This window comes from Xenopus tropicalis, chromosome 7 (genome assembly GCF_000004195.4).
Source record: "Xenopus tropicalis strain Nigerian chromosome 7, UCB_Xtro_10.0, whole genome shotgun sequence".
Taxonomy (NCBI): domain Eukaryota; kingdom Metazoa; phylum Chordata; class Amphibia; order Anura; family Pipidae; genus Xenopus; species Xenopus tropicalis.
In genome coordinates this window covers 104189936-104209918 of record NC_030683.2, presented here as the reverse complement: position 1 = coordinate 104209918, position 19983 = coordinate 104189936, and the positions used below count along the sequence as shown (strand labels likewise).

Here is a 19983-nt window from a genome sequence, read left to right as displayed (position 1 = left end):
CAATTGCAATGGGGTCAGCAGCAGTTGCTGAAGCATGGAAGCTGCCATACTGGTCAGATGACTGGTATAAGTAATTATGGAAACAGTCTGGAAGATTACTGGTTGGACATTTCTATGCCAAATTAGTCTTAATTCCTTAATTGCTGTTTTGTGATTTCTTCTAGAGTAAATCCTAGGTGCGGACATTGTATTCAACTTTACCCTACAAACGGTTTCCCAAAGTGTGGGGCTATTCCCATTAGGGTCTGCAAAGCTATTGAACATGCAATTTAAAGAAGGAAAGGTAAAAACTAAGTAAGCTTTATCAGAAAGGTCTATGTAAGTCTATGAGTCCTCTATCAAAAGAAACACAGGATTTCTTGTCTCTTTTATAGTAAACATGTTCTTAGGGTATCTGACTTCTTCTCGCAGTTCTCTCTCCTCTCCTGCTCCCCCTCTCTCCTCTCCTGCTTAGGAATGTGATCTGAGCTATAGCTATACACCAAGAAGCTATGAAGACCAAGGTAAAATGGCAGCTGCAATCTTAAGCAAACAAAGAAAGCTTCTAGGGCTCTTTACTCAGGTATGGTAAAATATAGTGTTCTAGGTGGCAATAATGTGGCAAATCTATTGTCAGTAAAATGCCAAAATGAATTTCCTTCTCCTTTAAGAGTAAATTGTCATTTTCTATGTTGGAGTGTCTATATTACTATATGTTAGTAGCTCTTATGACAATGTTAACAAATATGTGCAAATTTATTATTAACTAAGGAGGACCTGATCAAATGTTTTAATGAAAAAGGGGTATGATCCCAAGTGTAAAGACTTCTGCCATATATTCAGCACTGGAATTACATCTGGCACTGCCCTAGCCACAGCCTCTCCTACCTAATTGCCACAGTCAAAGTCTGTGCAGATTACCATTAGGGAAACCTCAACCTACCGAACTCATCCACAACCATATTGCAGAGGGCTGGGGATTTATGTTTTTATATAAATGCTTGCCCTAAGCACATGCCCTAGGGTGCCTTTATAGAAAATAGAGAATTTCCAAGCCATTAAAAAGGTCCTAATGTGAACATTAGATAGAGCTAAAGTCATTAGGAGCAATGTATGAAAGCAAACTGAACAAAGCCTTTAGGCCTGACATGTACAAGACGATCATCTTTCTCTTAAGTGAACTTGTTGAGCTACACTTTCTTCTTCAACCAAGACCAGAAATATGGATTGAAGCTAATCAGCCCTTAGTTGCTTACTGCATTACTTTTTTAAATAACACTTTGGCTACACAGCATATTTTCCAACCAGCAATAACAACAAGCAAAGCTCCTCACTTCCTTGTTTGGAATTATTACTTTATCTACAGAATGGTGGGAAAAGCAAGGGAACATCCACTGAAATATGGTTTCATCATGAACATGGCTATGGGCTCTTTACTTTATGGGCAGTCAGTCTCATTATGAGAGTGGACAACGACGATTCACTGATGGGATGAAATTGGTTGGATGCCCATTTACCAGGATGTTTTCAGGATGAACTGGCTTGGGGGTTTATATATCTTTCAGGTTCGCTTGATGATTAACTTACTGACATGAATATCTATATGTAATGTAAGGCCATTAGACTGATATAAGAGTCTGGGGCCAGTTCTGACATATGGAGATTTAAAATTAAATGTATAGTGTAAGGCTCTATGAGGTAGATTGACAAACTGCTCATAAACTTAAAAAACCTTCTAACTGTGCCTGCACTGGAAGCATTGAATCAGCTGTGTGTGCCTGCACCCAGGTGAATTAAATGCTTCCGGGTGCAGGTACAACGAGAAGATTTTTCAAGTGAGGCCTTACCCTTACCCTATAATAACATTTTAGTATAATGCAGACAGTAATATTCTGAGACAATTTCAAACTGGTCTTCATTTTTACATTTTTGCAGTTTTTAAATTATTTAGCTTTGTATTCGGTGGCTCTTCAGTTTGGAATTTTAGCAGTTAACTCATTGCTAGGGTCCAATTCACCCAAGCAAACAAGCACTGGTTTGAATCTGAAAATGGTTTGATGCTGAGATGACCCCCACCCCCATTTTAAAGCTTGAAAGAGGCAGAAAATGAAGGAAATTATTAATAAAGTATCACAAAAAGGGTCACAAAGAGAATGGTATTTTTAATAGCTTAATGCACAAAAACATCTTAATGTTCTATGTATATTGATAATGGGTGCTTTTTGTCTTTGCATATAAAAACTATAAAAAATTCATAATACAGACCAACTAAAGGTTGCTAAATATTGGACATTCTATTACAAAATAAAAGTTCACTTAAAGGAACTACCCCTTATATCGAAAACATCAGCGACATTGACTTGTGACTAATAAAATGAAAATTAATTGCTGGCAAAAGTTGTTTGTTCATTGCCTTTGTAAAATATAAATTATTGGGATCAAACCAAAAGCCAAAAGTGAGCGTTGCCGTTAGTACAGGGATATATTTGTTGGAAAGACACAAACCCCTATATGCAGTAAACCATAGCAACCAATAAGATGTTTGCTTTTAAACAGGTGATCAGTAAATTCTACCTGCTAACTTGTTTATATGAGTTACTGCTCCTGAGCAAACATAGCCCCTCCAAAGTTCTGTTCGTTGGTCCAACGCAATTACTTTTGTGAATACCTGGTGAGATTGACTGGTGAGATGTAACCGAAGCTTTGAGTGATGTGGATTTCTCTAAAGGATGGCTTTAAGTGTTAAGGTGGAACGTAACCAGATATCTCACTGCATGCCTTTCTGACCTATCGCAACCTTAGTACATAATACAGTTCAACTCATTTTTCATCCCAGTGACTCAAATTATGGTTAAATAAATAGTTTCTTAAAAAGAAGAGACTCCCAGAAATGTGGGCTTAGAAAGCATTCTCAATGTCTCCATTGTATATTCATAGAATGACAGCTATGTGCTGCTGGTAAGAGGTACAACATAAAGGAGGGTTTGTACCAAGCCTTAAGCAATGCAGTTGTTTCTAGGAGCCAAGTTGCTCGTAACCAAAGTAGCCACAACTACTGATGTGTTAAACTGACATTTGTTCCATATTTGTACTTGCTAAAGCAATACAGGAAAGATGCACAATTTATATCCCTTTTACTTTCCTGAAACAGGAACAGGATTTGGGTAACTCTGTGCACAATATACTTATTCCCTTTTTATTTACATTTATGCATACAAGTGGGAGCTTCCATATCAATTCCCATACTCCAGGTAGCATTCCAAGTTGGCAGAAATTGGTAACACATAGAATAAAATAGATAGCAATATGGTAGTTTTCTAAATATAAATATTCAGATATGGTGATAAGGATGATTTGGAAGGTTATCAACATTGACCAAATTTGCCCATGGGCAGTAACCCATGGAAACCAACCAAACTGTTGCATTAATTGTTCTACCTGCAGCTGGCTAAAAAAAGGTCACTCACTGACTGCTATGGTTATGGGTTTGCCCGGTGTTGATAAATGAGCCCTACTGTATCTCCTATTTATAAATATATAATAAACACTCTGCTGCTGCTGTGCAGTATATATCTTTAAATGTACTAAATTACTATGCACTATTATTTGGAGTATCTGTAACTCCGAAACAATCTTCTAGTTTAATCGAGAAGTATCAGTGACAAAGAAAAGTGTTTAGTCAAAGGCCCTTCCTTTCCAGCTCTGCAATTATGTTCATTGTCCCGAGTCTGCACTTAAGCAAGGAAGAATCCATAGTGACTAGCAATTAGCACATTTTGATACGTTTTTGCCATGTTCTGTCTGACTCCATTGCTACTAGAAGAAATAAGGTGCTTGGCTATTGGCACACTCACACTAGGGAGTAACCTCATTGGTACAATTATGTGCAAATAAACAATTGAAATTCCAGTGAGAAATTGGGATATGGAGGCAGGGAAGGTAATTTAAGAAACCTCATGACTACAGAAAACTAATTTAGCTCTTTTTCGGAGCCAAGGTTTTACAATTTACAAGTTTGTTATCCCAAACCAACTGAATAATCTACCCCTCTGATCAAACATTCTACAGATATTTAACCAGTAACTGATTTCAGATCATTTTTCTTGTATACCTTTGTCCCTATTAATACTTACCTGAGGGAGGGAAACACAATGCTTACATCTTCACCCATTGAAAGTTAATAAAAACCACTGCCAAGAGTCAAGTTAGAGGTGTGTATTGCTTGAAAATGTGGCACCTCCAGCTCTGGTGCCAGGTTGAGTCTTATGCACAGGGTCCCATTGTGTGATTTGCCACAGGCAGTTTAGCTTGATTTGGCCCACCAATCTGCCCATTTACAGTTCAGACCAAAAGAGAGTATCTTGATGTGTATAGCTAGAGATCTGAATGGCCAATCATGAATTGTAGTCAATTTCCTACCACTGTCCTTGTTTGCAACATATCCTTCTACAAGCAGAGAATGTGAAATTGAACAATTATCTCAGAGAGGGTCTGTTCTTACTAGTGGTTAATTGTATCTTTTCAAGCAAAGTCTAATTAAAACAACGCTCCTAATAGCTGCTGCTTGAACAGGTACAATTCTGAGCCACAGAATGGAATTTCCACACAGGTGTTATCTGAGATCATGTTTTCTGAAAGCACTTTGGCATTCCACTGTCTCACCGAGAGAAAAACAAACCTATCCACCTGCTGGAAGTACAGGTCTGGGCAGGCTTCCACCTGTCTAGGGGATGTTATATATTTCCTGAGGTCACTGACAGGTAGATTTACTAAGGTCTGGGATAAAATGTGCTGATCCCAAGAAGGTGAGAGGGAAGAAATGAAGTAAAGATGATAAATTATAGAAGGCCTGTGGCCCTTCACCTCTTAAGCTGGCCATACACGTGGCGATCTCACGATGTTTCGTACGACCGTCGGTCGCACGAAACATCGTCAGATCCGCCACACACCATTCAGGGCTGAATCGGCAGGTAAGGAGGTAGAAACAATAGGATTTCTACCTCCTTCTGCCGATTCAGCTCTGAAGGGAGAATTTTGGTCAGGCGCCTTCTATGGCGCCCGATCAAAATTTTCTAACTTGGCCGATCGGCGAGCCGACCGATTTCAGCAGCTTCCTGCGATATCGGTCGGCTCGCTGACATGCCATACACGCACCGATTATCGTACGAAACGAGGTTTCGTACGATAATATCGGTGCGTGTATGGCCACCTTAAATGGCCCTTGACATCAAGTATTCCCTGTTCCTTGACCACTACCGTATTATATTTAGGGCAGTTATACTTTCTTTATACTTATATATATGCTGAGGGAACTTGCCCAGCCTGGGCACTGCCGTATGTGTTCTATTTACATGTTTACAGTGCTTGCCTTATGCACAATTAGTCTAACAGAAACCTATTGTCTATGAATGCATATAAATCAAATGCTAATAAATGACCCAGTGATTACTGAAAAAGAAACGTTTCGGTATCACACAGAGACCATCATCTGGAGTTTTTCACTCCAGATGAAGGCTTTTGTGTGAGACCGAAACGTCGAGTAATTTACCTTTCTATTTTTGCATTTATATTTTGCTCACAATTCTTTAAATCCTAGGAGTGCTGTCCTTGTTCCAATGCCATATGCATATATGCCAGTCTGGAGTCACAGCTTTATGATGACTAGGGTGGCCGTCACACTGGGCTGCAGAATGCCATCTGCACATATGTAAGTAGGGATATGTGTTCTTTGCACATCTGCCCCTGCCACCAATAGTGTGTGCTGTGGTGAGGCAGATAATATATCCATGTAAGTATCAGAGACATGTTTGGAGGGTTCGATCGTTAGTGGCAGAGAATTAGTTCAGAAAGCAGACCTTATGACAGGCTTGCATTGCATCTGAGAAATATTTCTAGACCTTTATTTTCCCTTTAAAATGGTGATAGCAAATAAACAAGTACAGTATTTTGTTTTAGCAAGTAATGACATAATGTAAGAAAATAACCCAATTAAGTGTATCTAGGCACTGTGCAGTAACATTCTATGCTCAGCGCTTGACTATAACTTAAGAATTAGGTCAAAATTTAATTCCGTGAAAAGTAAAAACCTCCACGACCAGCCAACAGCCCAGAAATAACCAACATATTGTTGGTGCGAGTGTATACTTACATAAATAAGCCCCGAGTAATATCGGTCTTTGAGATTGTGCAGAACTGATGCTTCATTCAGGCAGGTCAGCTCCGCCATATCTTCCACCTTAGTAAATTTGGGTGGGTTCATCTTCTGGATGTCATCCTTTGCCACGGGCACTCTCTTGCCATTCTCTGCCAGCTCCACAATGACCTCCTCCCCACGCTCCTCCTTTATGCTGGCTGCTTCAAACCCATGCTTCTCTGAGGGTACCCAAACCTGGCGTTTTGCTGTCCAGTCGGCTTGTGTGGCTGTGACGCTCGTAGGGTTCCGGTCAACAAAGAGGTAGCGCTCTGCATCATCTCGGTAGGAGTTTCGAGACATTTTGGCGGGTGTTATTCCGGTCTCTATAGAGGAATAAAAAGAATAATTTGTGTAATTATGGAGATAGATATAATTATGTTTGTGGAAATAAGCACAATTTTAAAAAAGGAATAAGTGGGGCAATTAATGGTAGCTAAAACACTATTCAGCAGGCTATTTTATCAAAGTATGCAGCTTTGCTTTTCCTTTATCATAATCAGAAACAGGGAACCCCTTGGGTTGTTGTTGCATTACAAATCACAGATCCCCCAATAGTATACAACAGTCAGAGGGATTCTGGTAGTACATCAACAAAGAGATATATACTGCAGTACCAAGTAAAGGTGGATTGATAAATGAATGTTTGTAATCACAAACGCCTTGCGACAATCATACAAGTATGCAGAAAATGAAACTAAATTTTGCTCAAATCTGGTCCAAATCAGCCGTCGGCCTCCGCAGTTTGGGAAGCTATCCCCTAATTACAGTAAATACATCCTCTGCTAGGAACATGTGCCATAGCACAACCGCCTTTGGATGTGAGCGAGAGGGACTGGAAAGAAAATAAAGTAACTGGCACTTGAACAAAATCCAGTAACAGAAAGAAAATTCTTTAAGGCTGGTTTTGGAAAATGTACGTCAGTCTCCAGAGGGGAAGGAAGTGCGTTCTCCCTGGGTATGTAACAATGACCTGTGTGTGGTGCGTACAAACTCAAGTGGCCCCTGATTTCCAACTCTCAGCCAGGGAGCTTGGCAGTTGGCAATGGAAAAAATGGCTCATCATTAAGCAGCACCAGGGTTGCCCGAAGACTATTCGTACAGCTAGAAATGCTGTGTATCTTATGTAATATACCGTATGTAACATATATTTTTCCCTCGAAAACTATCCTGTAATGTTGAGAGGTTATGTTACAAAGGAAAAAAAATACTTATACGGTTTGGCGTCTTCAGTGGGAAATGCCAGCAAAGCCCTTTTATTTGTTTGTATTATAAGGGTTACCATTATTGATAGCTCAAAGGGACTGTGTTATGTTACAATATGCTGGGTATCACTCAAAGGGTTAAACACAGGCACAGAGATTGTACAATATATATATATAAATATAGATATGCACCATTTGTGCCACACCTTGTTCACAAGTACGGTTTGCCAGTACAGTGTTGCCATCGTTATACAAACAAACAACAGTTGGCATCCATGGGCTTATTAGGCACAATGCAGGTAAAGCAGGTTTACTGTGGCCGCCAGTGGCATAACTATAACTATTGGGAATAAGGCATTTTTCATAGCTGTAATATATATATCAGTCAGTAGCCCACAGGGCTGCCCCCCACAGCACAGTCACATATCCATAGCATCCATTCATTATCTGCTTGCAGAAGTTTGCATTATTAATCAGGTCACATTATTGCACTTGCAAGCCAAGCTGAGTAAGACTGTAAGGAAATAGTAACATAATACATTTACATCCTGTCAATTGTTCCCATCATCCCTTTCTGTAATACTAACTATTATATGTATAACCCCATAACAGTGTCTGCCTTCTTTGCAAATAATTCAGTAATCTTGACAGAAACTGATTATACAATGACCCAAAATGCCAGGCACTGGAAGCCTACTCACACAGAGTACTTAGGGGACTTACACACAGGGCTATCCCCACCTTAGTACACTTGCAGGCAAGCTAACATTAGTGCAGTGCTTTCTAAATACTTAAAGGTTACCCTTCACCGATAAAGCTGCTAACAGACAGTATTGGTGTATGGGGCCATCAGACGGGCCTGCCTGACCAATATCTTTCCAAAAATCGTCCAGATGTAGATTGGGCAGGTTAAAAAAGCCCACTGGAGGAGGAGCACATTGAATCACTGTATCTTGTCAATGTGGCAATCTGGACAAGCAATTGGATCGATCCAATAATGCGCACCTCAAAGTGGGCATATCAGGAAAAGATCTGGCGAGGCCTTTCAGTGTATGGACAGCTTAACAGAAGGAACACGTTTGGACCATATATAACTGGTTAGAGTGCATCTCACTAAATGTGACCATACAGGGGCTGATAAAAGCTGTGGACTTGGCCCCTCTACACCAAAGGGGACGTTTATGACCACAAGAGCAGATGTGTTCATGCAGATTTTCACCAGTCAGTTACACGTAAAACCCCATTCAATAAAGATACTTGAGTCAAAATGCACTCCTTGCACTGTTTATGATTGTTCTCAGCGCTGCTGCCTGGAAAACTGAAGCTAAAACCCCCTCCAGACCAGGCAGTAATTCCAGGGTTCCCTCAGCACCCTGGCTCAATTGGGGTAGCACATTTGCATCTAAACAATCAGACAAGCACGTCACTCATGGCAAAAAAACAAAAATCACAATTGTGTCTGATTTACAATGAGCACAGTGAGCACCGTTATGTTAATTTTGACAATTGGCCACATTTGTTGCGTTGGAATTCTGGGGGGGGGAACTACATTATAGGCATTTTCCTTAAAGGTTGGCAGTTTATTTGCTCAGGAATATACCCTCCTCAACTGATATCTGGCCAGGCAGGTTATAAATTCACTGGATGAGGTGAATATGAATAAAAATATTGTGATAAAAAGGCAAGTAAGAACTGCATCTGTACATACCCAGTGTGGGCTTCGGTGGCCCTCAGAGGCTGAGCCAGACACACTTGCTGAACAAAATGATAGACGCTCTAAATCAAACATGAACACCCACAGAAACTCCCAGTGTCTAAGAAGCCGATTATAAGCAGCACACCGATGAAAAACTGGTGGTTAGAAACTGATGCTATCTTCTATAATTAGGATTGCAACACCTAATTGGTGTTGCAGTAATTGGGGCTCCAGATTATACTAAACTAGTTTGAGTGTAAGTGAGAATAGTGTACGACTACAGCAGAACTATAGAAAGGGCAGCTCAACTGCACAAGATCAAATTCCCTGCCTACTAAACGCACACACAGACCAAACCCTGCCTAAGCTAACAAACGCTATATGTCTATCGAATCCAGTGACCGGTTGGGCAAGGCTAGGGAAAAGGGCTATTTATTTACTCTTTACAGTTAAAAGCTATGCACAAATAAAATGTAATATCCTACTTTTATGGGAGAAAAAGCATACAAAACAACTACAGGTGGAGAGGGCGTCTCCGAGCATGGCTGCTGAAGGGGTTGTTTAACAAAGGTAAGTCTGGCACTACAGATACATTTGAACTGGCTCCTCTATGTAGGTCCCTGCTGAGCCTGACTAGAATGAGAGGTCTGAAACCCCAGAGCTATGCTGTGTACTACTGAAAGTGCCCCATTGAGTAAACCACCATTGGGAGGAAATTGGCATGTGGCTCCTAAACACATTTACCTCCCAATGGTGACTCTTATATGAGTATTCATCAGGGAGAGGTTATGGGCGTGTGCCTGCTGTGTAGGAATACTGCCATGGTCCCAGTGAGTTAATAAAGGGAGAGACTTTGTACAAAAGACTGGACTTTGCCTTTAATACTCCCTTTTAGATTTTCTTAAGGGAAAGGCACAATAAATGCACTGTTAGTAAGTTACCCTGTCCTATACTGCTTAGTCACACAGGCCCTTATTTGCAGTAACTGTTTTGTTGCATTACATGCTCATTACTTTATTTTTTTCATAGATAAATTTGTTATTGTTCCTTTATGACTGTGTATGAAGTTTATGACTTTGAATCCATTCGGTGAAAAAAATAGTACATATAAGTACCCCATTCCTCAGTCTAGTCTCTCTTTAATGCATCCTCCAAATAAAAGAAAATACAGGGGCAATGAGAATACTTAAAAGAGGAACAATGTCCAATTCTAAGCCACTTTATAATAAACATTCATTTAAAAATTTGTATTTGTTTTTATATAATTTGCTAATATAATTGCTAGTAAAGGTGTTGGAGCAGAAGTTATGTGTGGAAGGAATAGAGGCTGGTGGTTAAGGTGAACAGAGTGACCCAACTAAACAAAATCCCTACACGCCCCTAAAAGCTAGATAATGATAACTCCACAATGAGCCAAAAGATGGTCAAGGCACAGTTTAGACGGTTGCTAGGCACGCAGTTCAATAGGAAGATAATGCAGATAATGGAAATGTATTACACGTAAAACAAAGCAACCTTTGCCCTGGGAAGCATAAATAAGTTCTACGTATCGGCCTATTTGACATGTATAAGTCACAGGAAAATACCAGGCATGCATGGGGCCAGTGTCAGGTCTCCATGGAGAAAAGGGCCGTGCCTTGCTGCACCCTGGTGGATGCTGAGCCCATGGATGGGAAGAAAGCTCACTATTAAGCACATATCCCGCGTGGTCAGTGGTAATTAGCCCGCCCTGCCGTTCCAAATTTAGTGCTGCTGTGGCAATTGAAATGTGTAAACTGTGAGCTACCGTTACCTCCTGACCAGGCAGTAGCTCCAGGGTTCCCTTAGTGTTCCGTGTTAATAGATGCAGCACACTTGCGGCTAAAGAATTGGGTGCAGACATCATACACATTAAAATATTATATTCTGCAGAAAACCACTGCATTAGGGAAAGATATGGCAATTGTGTTAAAGTACTGAAATTTTCCCACTGCACTGGGTAAGTAAAATTGTCCCCATTATGTCTTCTAGCTAGCACTGGCTAAAATGCATATAGCCAGGAACTAGAGAACTGTCATTCATATTGCACCATAATCAGGCACAACTAAATTGTGTTATAGGGGCAATTCCCAGGTAGGGCTGCCAAGGCCAGGGCCAGTATTACAAATTTATTGGCAATATAGTTGCCAGTAAATCTGAAATAACCTGGTTTAGCTTCTAGCCCGACCCCAGCCCACGATCCACCCAAATCTTGCCCCAAACGTACCCTTCCTCTTCCTTTTTCTCCTTCTCTGATCCTCCTCCTGATGTCCATGGCATCTAGCCCACCCCCTTTTTCCCCATTACCCTGCCCCATTCTACATCAAAAAAACACCCCTTTATTCTTAAAATGTGGCAACCCTATTCCCAGGTGGCAGACTGACAGAGCGTCCCGTGTGACAAGTGCCAGTTACAAGGTTGATTATAGGCCCAATGTGTTTCTCCATGAACCCTAATGACCTTTCTACAGCAAACTGCCCTAATGGCACAGCTCATGTACATACAACTAAATAAACGCAGGTGATTTTGTTTTATTACATACTGTCACCCATGCAAATTCCTGTGCTGAACTGGCAATGCAATATTTTGCATGAATTCATTTGGAAAAGTAAAAATGAGCCTAAATGAGGCTGTGCTTTTGGTAACAAAACAAAAAGGTGTCCATGCAAACAATACACAGATGAAGGTGATTATTAAACAATATAGAGATGGAGCTCATTTATAAACTGTATACAGATGGAGCTTATTTATATACAATATACAGATGGAACTCATTTTTTTTTAAACATACAGATGGAACTCATTTATCAGAGCACCTGGACACACATGCACAGTTTTTCCCCCTGAATATGTGCCAAACACCTCAGTAATGACTGGTATATCTGTATATTTTACATTTGTTGAAAGTAAACAAGGGGAGACAGCTGAGAATGGATCACTGGACTAGATACAGGATATAGATCAACTCTAATTTGTTTCTGGATACTTGCTATAAGTATGATACTCACCTTTTAGGCCTATAGGAAAACATATTTTTAAACATTTGACATATATTTAAATTATTTTGAAAAAATGAAATTGAATATAGACTTAGGGAGGTTCAGTTACCTGAAACAGATGCAGCTATTTAACAAGGGCCATTATAACTTCAGTTTTATTTAAACAGTGAATGTATAATTATTTCCCTATTCTTTCCACCCCTCCAGCTTTTATGCAGGTATTGCTAGCTCAGTTGCTGGTTTTAGCCTTGCCTATGCTGTCATTATCTCAGGCTGTCTAGAACTCCAGAAACATGTTCATCAGCAAATAACCAGAAAGCAATGACAACTATACGCATATATACACATTCTATCACTAGTATAACTTGTAGGCAGAGTAATGCCAAATGATGATAGTGCCAAGCTAAGGGTGGAGGCCTCTCAGCTTGATTTTACAATGCTGTAAAAGTGCTTTACTTGGCATTACAAGGTTGTACTGCTTTCTAATGTTCTATCTACACAGCATCTTACAAGAGGGCAAAGTTTGAGTATATCTGATCCTCCCTATTCCTTTCAGGTCAGACCCAAAGGAAATAGCCAACAGAATACAAAATGGTGGGAGATTCTGCTACCGTGTCTGCACCCACTATCAGTACTCTTGGGGTTCTACAATTAAAAATACAATCAAAGGAAAACTATACCCCCAGAATGAATACTTAACCAACAGATACAATAATTTATATTATGTTAGGTTACTTATTAAAGAATCTTGCCAAACTGGAATATATATATATATATATATCAGTAAATATTGCCCTTTTACATCCTTTCCATTGAGCCACCATTTAGTGACGGGCTGTGTGTTCCCTCAGAGATCACATGACCGGAAATAATGCAGCTCTAACTGTAACAGGAAGTAGTGTGGAAGCAAAAGGCAGAACTCTGTACATTAATTGGCTGATGTGACCTAGAACGTATGTGTGCCTTGGCTTGGTGTGTGCATCAAAAATCCTATGATCCCAGACCTGGCCCAAGCTTTTGCTGCTTAAAAAGTGTGGCCAACTGTGTACCCCACCAGGCCTAACATCTTTGGGTCCCTTACAGCAGTCCTGGCTGTGCCCCCCTTATGGTGGTCCTGGCAATGTCAACTCATGCAGGATGCTCAATTCACTCAGGAAGTTCCACTTTCTCCTACATGGCAGCTGCCCCAGATGCACCATTAGACTCCAAAACCCTTCTCAATATGCCCTCTATTTCAGATCACACCAGCAGTTTTTAGTAGTTTAGCCAGAACTGGTTAATGGTTAAGTCAGTCACTTTATAACCCCTCTGCCTGGCTCGCCTACTATCCTGTGAGTAATATCAGCAGTGCATGCCTTGCCCTTATATAGGCAGCTTTATGAGCACTTGCACCAGAAGAGTGTGTGTATTTGTTCAGTTGGGCAGGTTCCTCAGACATACATTTTATAATTTATAATCATTATTTCTACCCCTTATTCAAAATATGAGGTTTGCTAAAATGTAAATATTGTGAGAGATGCAATGGAAAAGGTCATTATTTGGTGTATTTCCACCAGTGTTAAGGTGGGATACAAATGGCCCAAGGTAAAATACCTGGTTTTACAGCAGGTAATGCTGTGTTGGAGTAAATCTCCCTTTAAGGCTTTGATTTGGCCAGCTGTAGAGAGCTGCCTGATTAGGCTGCAGGTGAGCAGCCAATAAAAGGGTAGTGCGATTTACACAGAGGGTTGGAGTTGGAATTGAACCTTGACTGAGTGAAGGTCACTCTCAGAGCAGGGCACAGGGCAGGAGGGCTGCCTGTGTTAGGAACTCCCAGAGGAGCTGGGGGTGCCTCCTGCCACTGCAGGGAACAGAGGGAGTTCTGACCAAACGGATGAGTGCTGAGAGGGCTCAGCAAGGCTTAGTGTGAAGCCTGAGTGTTCCAGAGCGTGGAAATAACCCTGGAAGGTGAGAACCCTGAAGAAGGGACATCTCAAAACCCTGAACTGTTTATGAACTTATGTCTTTATGTTTCTGTTGGGAAGAATTGGCCCTAAATAAACCTGAGTTTTGCCTGAAGACTTGGTGTCCCTGTCTCTATGCTCCAGATCCTCTGCATGCCTGCCTGCCTACCATTGCTAATTCCCCCAAAATTGCGTGTACAGGCATTCAGCATGTCACAATATTAAAATAAAGCAATAGGGCCAGAGCCCGATAGCCTAGGGGGGGGGGGGGGCAAACAATCAGATCACAATAATGAGGATACAGGTTGATCAGTCATTGTTTCAAGTGTTTTTAAACCTGACCGATCAATATTTGCCTAATTTTTGAGTCTGACTGAAGGAGCCAAATCAGTCTGCCCCTGTATGGCCACCTATATTCTTGCTGACTGGTCAACATGTAACTTTATGCCAGCCTATAACTAAGGTATGTTTTATAAGTATGTTTTGTTTATTAAGTAACTGGCTGTCGAAGAGCTGCACGGGTCTGCCATGGCACACAAAAAGGTTTATAAGAGGCCGATAGTACAGGTATGGGATTCCTTTTCCAGAAACCTGTTATCCAGAAATTTCTGGATTGTGGGCAGGCCATCTCCCATAGACCCCATTTTAAACAAATAATCTTAATTTTTTTAAAATGATTTCCCTTTTCTCTGTAATAATAAAACAGTGCCTTGTACTTGATGTTAACTAAGCTGCATGAATTTATATTAGTGGCAAAACAATCCTATTGGATTTATTTTGTGTTGTTTTAGTAGACTTAAAAGCATGGACTTAAAAACTTATAGAAAGACCACTGAACCGGAAAACCCCAAGCCTCAAGCATTCTGGATAACAGGTCCCATAACTGCACTGGGGGGGGGTCAAAAATCAACACAATTAAGAGAGTTGGGTGAATGCATATGTATTGGTACTCCCTGAATTACATTAGGGTTACAACAAGAGTTTTGTGTATGTTGAATTTGTTATCAGCTAAGGGAAAGCCAGATCAAATGCTAGAGACCCTATATTTGGTTTTATGAAAGCAGACGGCAATGAAGCCAAATACTACCTGTGTATATGGTATGCACTACCGTAGGCTTCAGTGATCTCAGTTTCAACATTGGGCAAGTTGCTGTGGCGCCATTAAGGTTTTTACAGGCCTGTAGCCATGTTTCAAGTGTCATTTTAGTCTAAATGGTGCTTGAAATCACTTTCAAATGATGCCAGTGTAGTTGCTGCAAAAGTACATTTTTGTAGAAATAGCTGTCGCTGTTAAAGGTCAGTGTTTACTTAAGAGAATATTACTATTTCTATGCAGAGCCTGTGTTTAGGGCTTTGACGATGGCAAATCAAGAACAAAGGCAGTACAGTACTCTCGTGGCAACAGTAGCCGGATCCTACCGACAATCTCATGTGCTGTTCAGACAAACAATTATGTTAGGCTGATGCGACACGAGGCGTAGGGCTGAAATTTTTGGCAAGCGGAAAAACGCTTGCCGAAAATTCAGCCCTACGCCTGCTACTTGTGCCTGCACCCGAATGAATGGGATACGCTCGGGTGCAGGCACATGTAGCCGATATACGCATGAAAACGCAAGACTTTGTATTAAGAGAGTCTGTGCAAACTTGCTGGATCACCTTTACGGCCTGTGCCCACTGGGACTCTGGCAGGCCAGTCCAGCTATGGGGCAAAACTAGAGCCACTCTGACCCAGAAATCATTCAGACTAGCTGAAAAATCCCATTGGTTAGAACCTAGGGGCCAATAAGGTTCTCACCTGATGAAACTAAAAGTTGATCCCCCAGTGACTCTGCACATGCCTGAAAAGTGGAAAGTGGGCAAGAAAGCTAAATGCCTAACTCTAACCCACCACCTGGATCCTCTGGTGTACGGCTAGGTATCCATTTCAACAGCAATACAAACAAATTTTGGATATTTGTAGGGATATAAGCAGGGGTGAGTGCCCCTGGCAACAGAAAGTAAGGGCTGTCATATGTATTTTAAGAAATGTGCCCCCACACAGGGCATTTAGTACTGGGACTGCCACCAACTGTATTTGAAATCAGCTGAAATTCACATTAACCAAAGTGCTGGCATTTCCACTAGAAAAGCAGAAGGTTTGTGAAACGGATTGAGCCTGGCATGTGCCCCAATTGCCTTTGCAACACAGCCCAGGCTATTTTCATTGTGCTTTGGCCTAGTCAAACAATCCTGCGCCCCTGGCCCTTTTCCTGAGAGGCACACTGTCATGCACACTGCCTGGGCAGTAAATACCCAACATATTTGTCTCTTTTGTCTGACCTTTCTCATTCAACGATCTCAAAAACCAAGTCCCATTCTGCTCTTTCACGACTAAAAATAATTGTAAGCTAAAATTGAATTGCCTCTGCTAGAGACAAGCAATTTTCTGAGCTCCAGCTATTTCTCATAAGCCCATACAAGGACTATACTGTAAAGAAAGCTTTACTACACTTGCAAGCAGTGGCACAGCATGTCAGGCATTGGTTTGTCTTTAATCCATACCCATAAAATGTTCATTTAATTTCTATAATAAGCTAGTGCTGCTCAGGGGCAGACTGGGGCAGGGCCCCTGGTGTAGTTTTTGCACTGCATGACACTGGAGGCTGATGTCAGTATATTGGTTAATTCTTGCCATTTATCTGCAAAATTAGCCCTGTCTGGCATTAGACTTATAGTAGAGCTATCTCACTTTTTTATTCAAGTGATACACTGGGGGGGATATTTATCAATAGGTTAAAAGAAATTTTGCATTCTTAGTGGTGTAATTAACAGGCAGCAAATATGTTCATTAAAAAACAACACAATTTACTTCATGTTTTACAAAGTGTTGCAACATATAAAACATTCTCTGAAAATCCAGAAAAAAAACACAACTAGTTTCCACCAGTCTATTATAAGAACTATTAATATTTAATATTTAAATAAAAACAAACTCATGTCGTAACATGGCCTTTCAGATAAGAAAGAGTGGTTTCTAAACCCTTATCTCCCTCCCACCATTTTTATACAAACAGGTAAAGCATCCCTAACACCCTGACAACAAAGTTAGACTTCTTGCTTGTTAGAAAACTAACTACACATCTGGACAGACACAGACTAGCACTTATCTTACTTCAGAGACCCAGTGCTGCAATTAGCTTACAGGCATTTATAGTTGTGATATTGCTGGTTTTAATTAACATTAAAAAAAAAAAAAAAGCAAATACACTGAGAATGAAATAAGAACCATGTGTCAAATATGTGAGCTAGCGCAGAAATACTCAAGGGATGTGAATGGGTGAGGTAACTCTCTGTTTGTGCAATTTAGTGCATATGTAGGGTCTGAGTCACATGCCTAGCCCAATAAAGATATATGATGAGTTAAACTAGCAATGGCATTGCCACCAGAGATCCACACCTATAAAAACAAAGTAGAACAGCCAAGGGGGTTGGTTGGTGACCATTGTATGTCCCCTTATTCAGCTGCACTACTGTGGGACATGTATCCTCTACTATCTCCCTGTCCATATATATATATATATATAGCAAAAGGTTCTGCCTACTCCAATTATGCATTTAAAGATCCTTCTCATTCTGGCTTTCTTTAGTGATGACCCAGCAGCCAAACATGTTAAACTGAATGATCAGGGCAAGTCCCTGACACAAAATGAGAGTCAATTAAAACCATTATGCTCCCTGGGATGGTGCATATGCCCTGAGTCCTGCTGGGTCATCAATAAAAGGGAATTTGGATCTGAAAACTTCCTTTGCAAAAATGAATACAAATATGAATTAAGGTGTATAAAACCCTCTGCATTCTATTGGGTATTTTTAGGCCAAGAACTGCCAGTGGTTCTTTCATGCAGTTCACATTACAGTCAATGGAAGCAGTAGGGGCTGTGTTGGGCACTTGGGGAAAAACACCCTGTGCCTTCTGTCTGAGTGCTCTCTTTAACCCTCAGCCTGCCTTTGGTCTAAAGGATGGGGAGCTGCAATATTAAAGGGGCGTGCAGGTATAACACACTAACATACTGTGTGCATGCTGATAAGGAGGATTTGCATTTTAAGGACAACATATAGGCTTTTTCCCCTTTAAGCCGAGGTTCAGTGTGTGCCACCAACAGATGTTTTGCAATAGGCTAAAATCTTCTGGCTAGAACAAAGATCTCTTTAGTGTGGGAATATTGTCTTTGTCTGTCTGAGGCCTGAAATTATATCACCATAGCACTGAAGCTTTTGCAACCACACCTTGTGGTAAAAGCCTTTAAATCAATTAGGCCTACATGTATGAAAGGTTGCTAATGTAAAGCACTTATTCTGTTTACACAGAGAATGAGAAATATTTCAGGGAGCTAAAGATACAAACTTCAGGCAGTTTTAAACCTGTATACATATCTATTTAAAGTTGTCTATGTATTCGTATAGCTTATAATATGTGAAACCTAGGCGACAAATGTGACCAGTGGGTGTAAGGGCCTCTCAAACCAGTGAGTGAGTGATGCCTCCTGGCACCATGTGTGAGTGTAGAACAGCCTGCGGCCAAGTGCAAGCCATGGATTTTCAGGTCAGACAATAACCTAAAACATCTACCAAGTCAGACGTCAGCTTGTTATTTTCAGTTTTAGGACAATCCAAACAGCGATGTCACTAAAAATGGATTGAATAGCACGGAAGATTTGTGGCCTAAATGCAGCCAAGCAACTTTAAGAGCCTAGGCATAACTGCTGGTTGGTTGCTATAGGTCACTCAGTCAGTGCAGATTTCTTTTACCCTTTCACTAACACAAAAGACCAGATTATTGGAGCTACACTGTACATAAAAATAATTGTTGCATGGGATCATTTATATCACATGCTTTGTTTCTAAAATAATTATTAGTTGTACAAAGGGATGCACCAAACCCATAATAATAACATTTGGCTAAATCCCCAATCCTAAAAACATTTGAACCAAATAGTAAACCTACCTGAATCCTGCAAATGTAGCGCAGCTGCTTTAAATCCCTGTATCATCCTATGGACCCACTAATATTAGGGTTTGCAATCACAATATTACAAATTAATATGAAGTGAAAGTCTGTGTATATGAATATTTCAGATCAACGGCATTTGCTGAGGCAGCCATGAAGATGACAAAAGCAATCCAATTCCAAGGGCAAATCTCATTGATTTTATTTCATACTGGCTTGCAGTGTCACCCATTAAAATATAATAACAGGCACGGCTGGATCAGTACATATACATGTCCACAGGGGAACTGCCCTAAGCATACCCCTAGGTAGTCATTGTGGAATCTTTTCAGTTCAAGCTTCACTTGAAGGTCCAACTTTTGACCAGGTCCCTCCACCATGAAATCTCACCCTAACTGATGTTTAAGCTGGGTTTTAGGTATATCTTGGACACCACATGCCATTCTCCCTCATTCTCGCCCAGACTTCAGGCTAAACCTCACTGCCACTGCTCCAAGCCAGCCCCTCAAAGGCTCTGAAAATATTATACGTTTTCTTTTAAAGGCAAACTAATTGAAACTGTTCATCTCTTAACTCTCTCTGCAATATTATCTGTATCTGTCTGTATTTTAATTGTAGTTTTAAAAACTACCCCTGAACAAATGCCACAAGCTAATAAAAAGGACATTGGACACTACAGGTTACAGACAGCTAGTAATAGTTAGTGTCATGATATGATTTTCATTTGTCAATGCAAGGTATGATAAACTCTAAATATTCCTGATTGTTCTTAGTGTAGGGCAGTGGTTTCCTAACCAAAGGAGCAGTGGCTGGGGGGCCAAGTAAGTCTAAAGGCTAATAAGAGTGATATCTGGAAAGAATGAAAGCTTGCATCTTTGATGCTCATAAAAACCCATTTTGAGGATTGCGATTTGGGATTAACACCTATATTCTGTCCCGGATTTTCATGGAAACATGAGAAATGCA

General features: G+C 40.6%; 1 protein-coding gene across 7 annotated transcripts in view; it reads right to left on the bottom strand.

The window, feature by feature from the left end:
• Positions 1–19983, bottom strand: part of LOC100493774 (myosin-10) — a 114226-nt gene that overhangs the window by 59962 nt on the left and 34281 nt on the right. For 6 of the 7 annotated variants that reach the window (XM_012967418.2, XM_004916218.4, XM_012967417.3 and 3 more), the window contains one exon: positions 6128–6495. In XM_012967418.2, the coding sequence (XP_012822872.2) occupies positions 6128–6472 (345 nt within the window). In that variant the 5' untranslated portion in view covers positions 6473–6495. Of the gene's footprint in view, positions 1–6127; positions 6496–9082; positions 9185–19983 lie in introns of those variants that run through there. The other variant, XM_031905587.1, reaches the window with a different exon arrangement.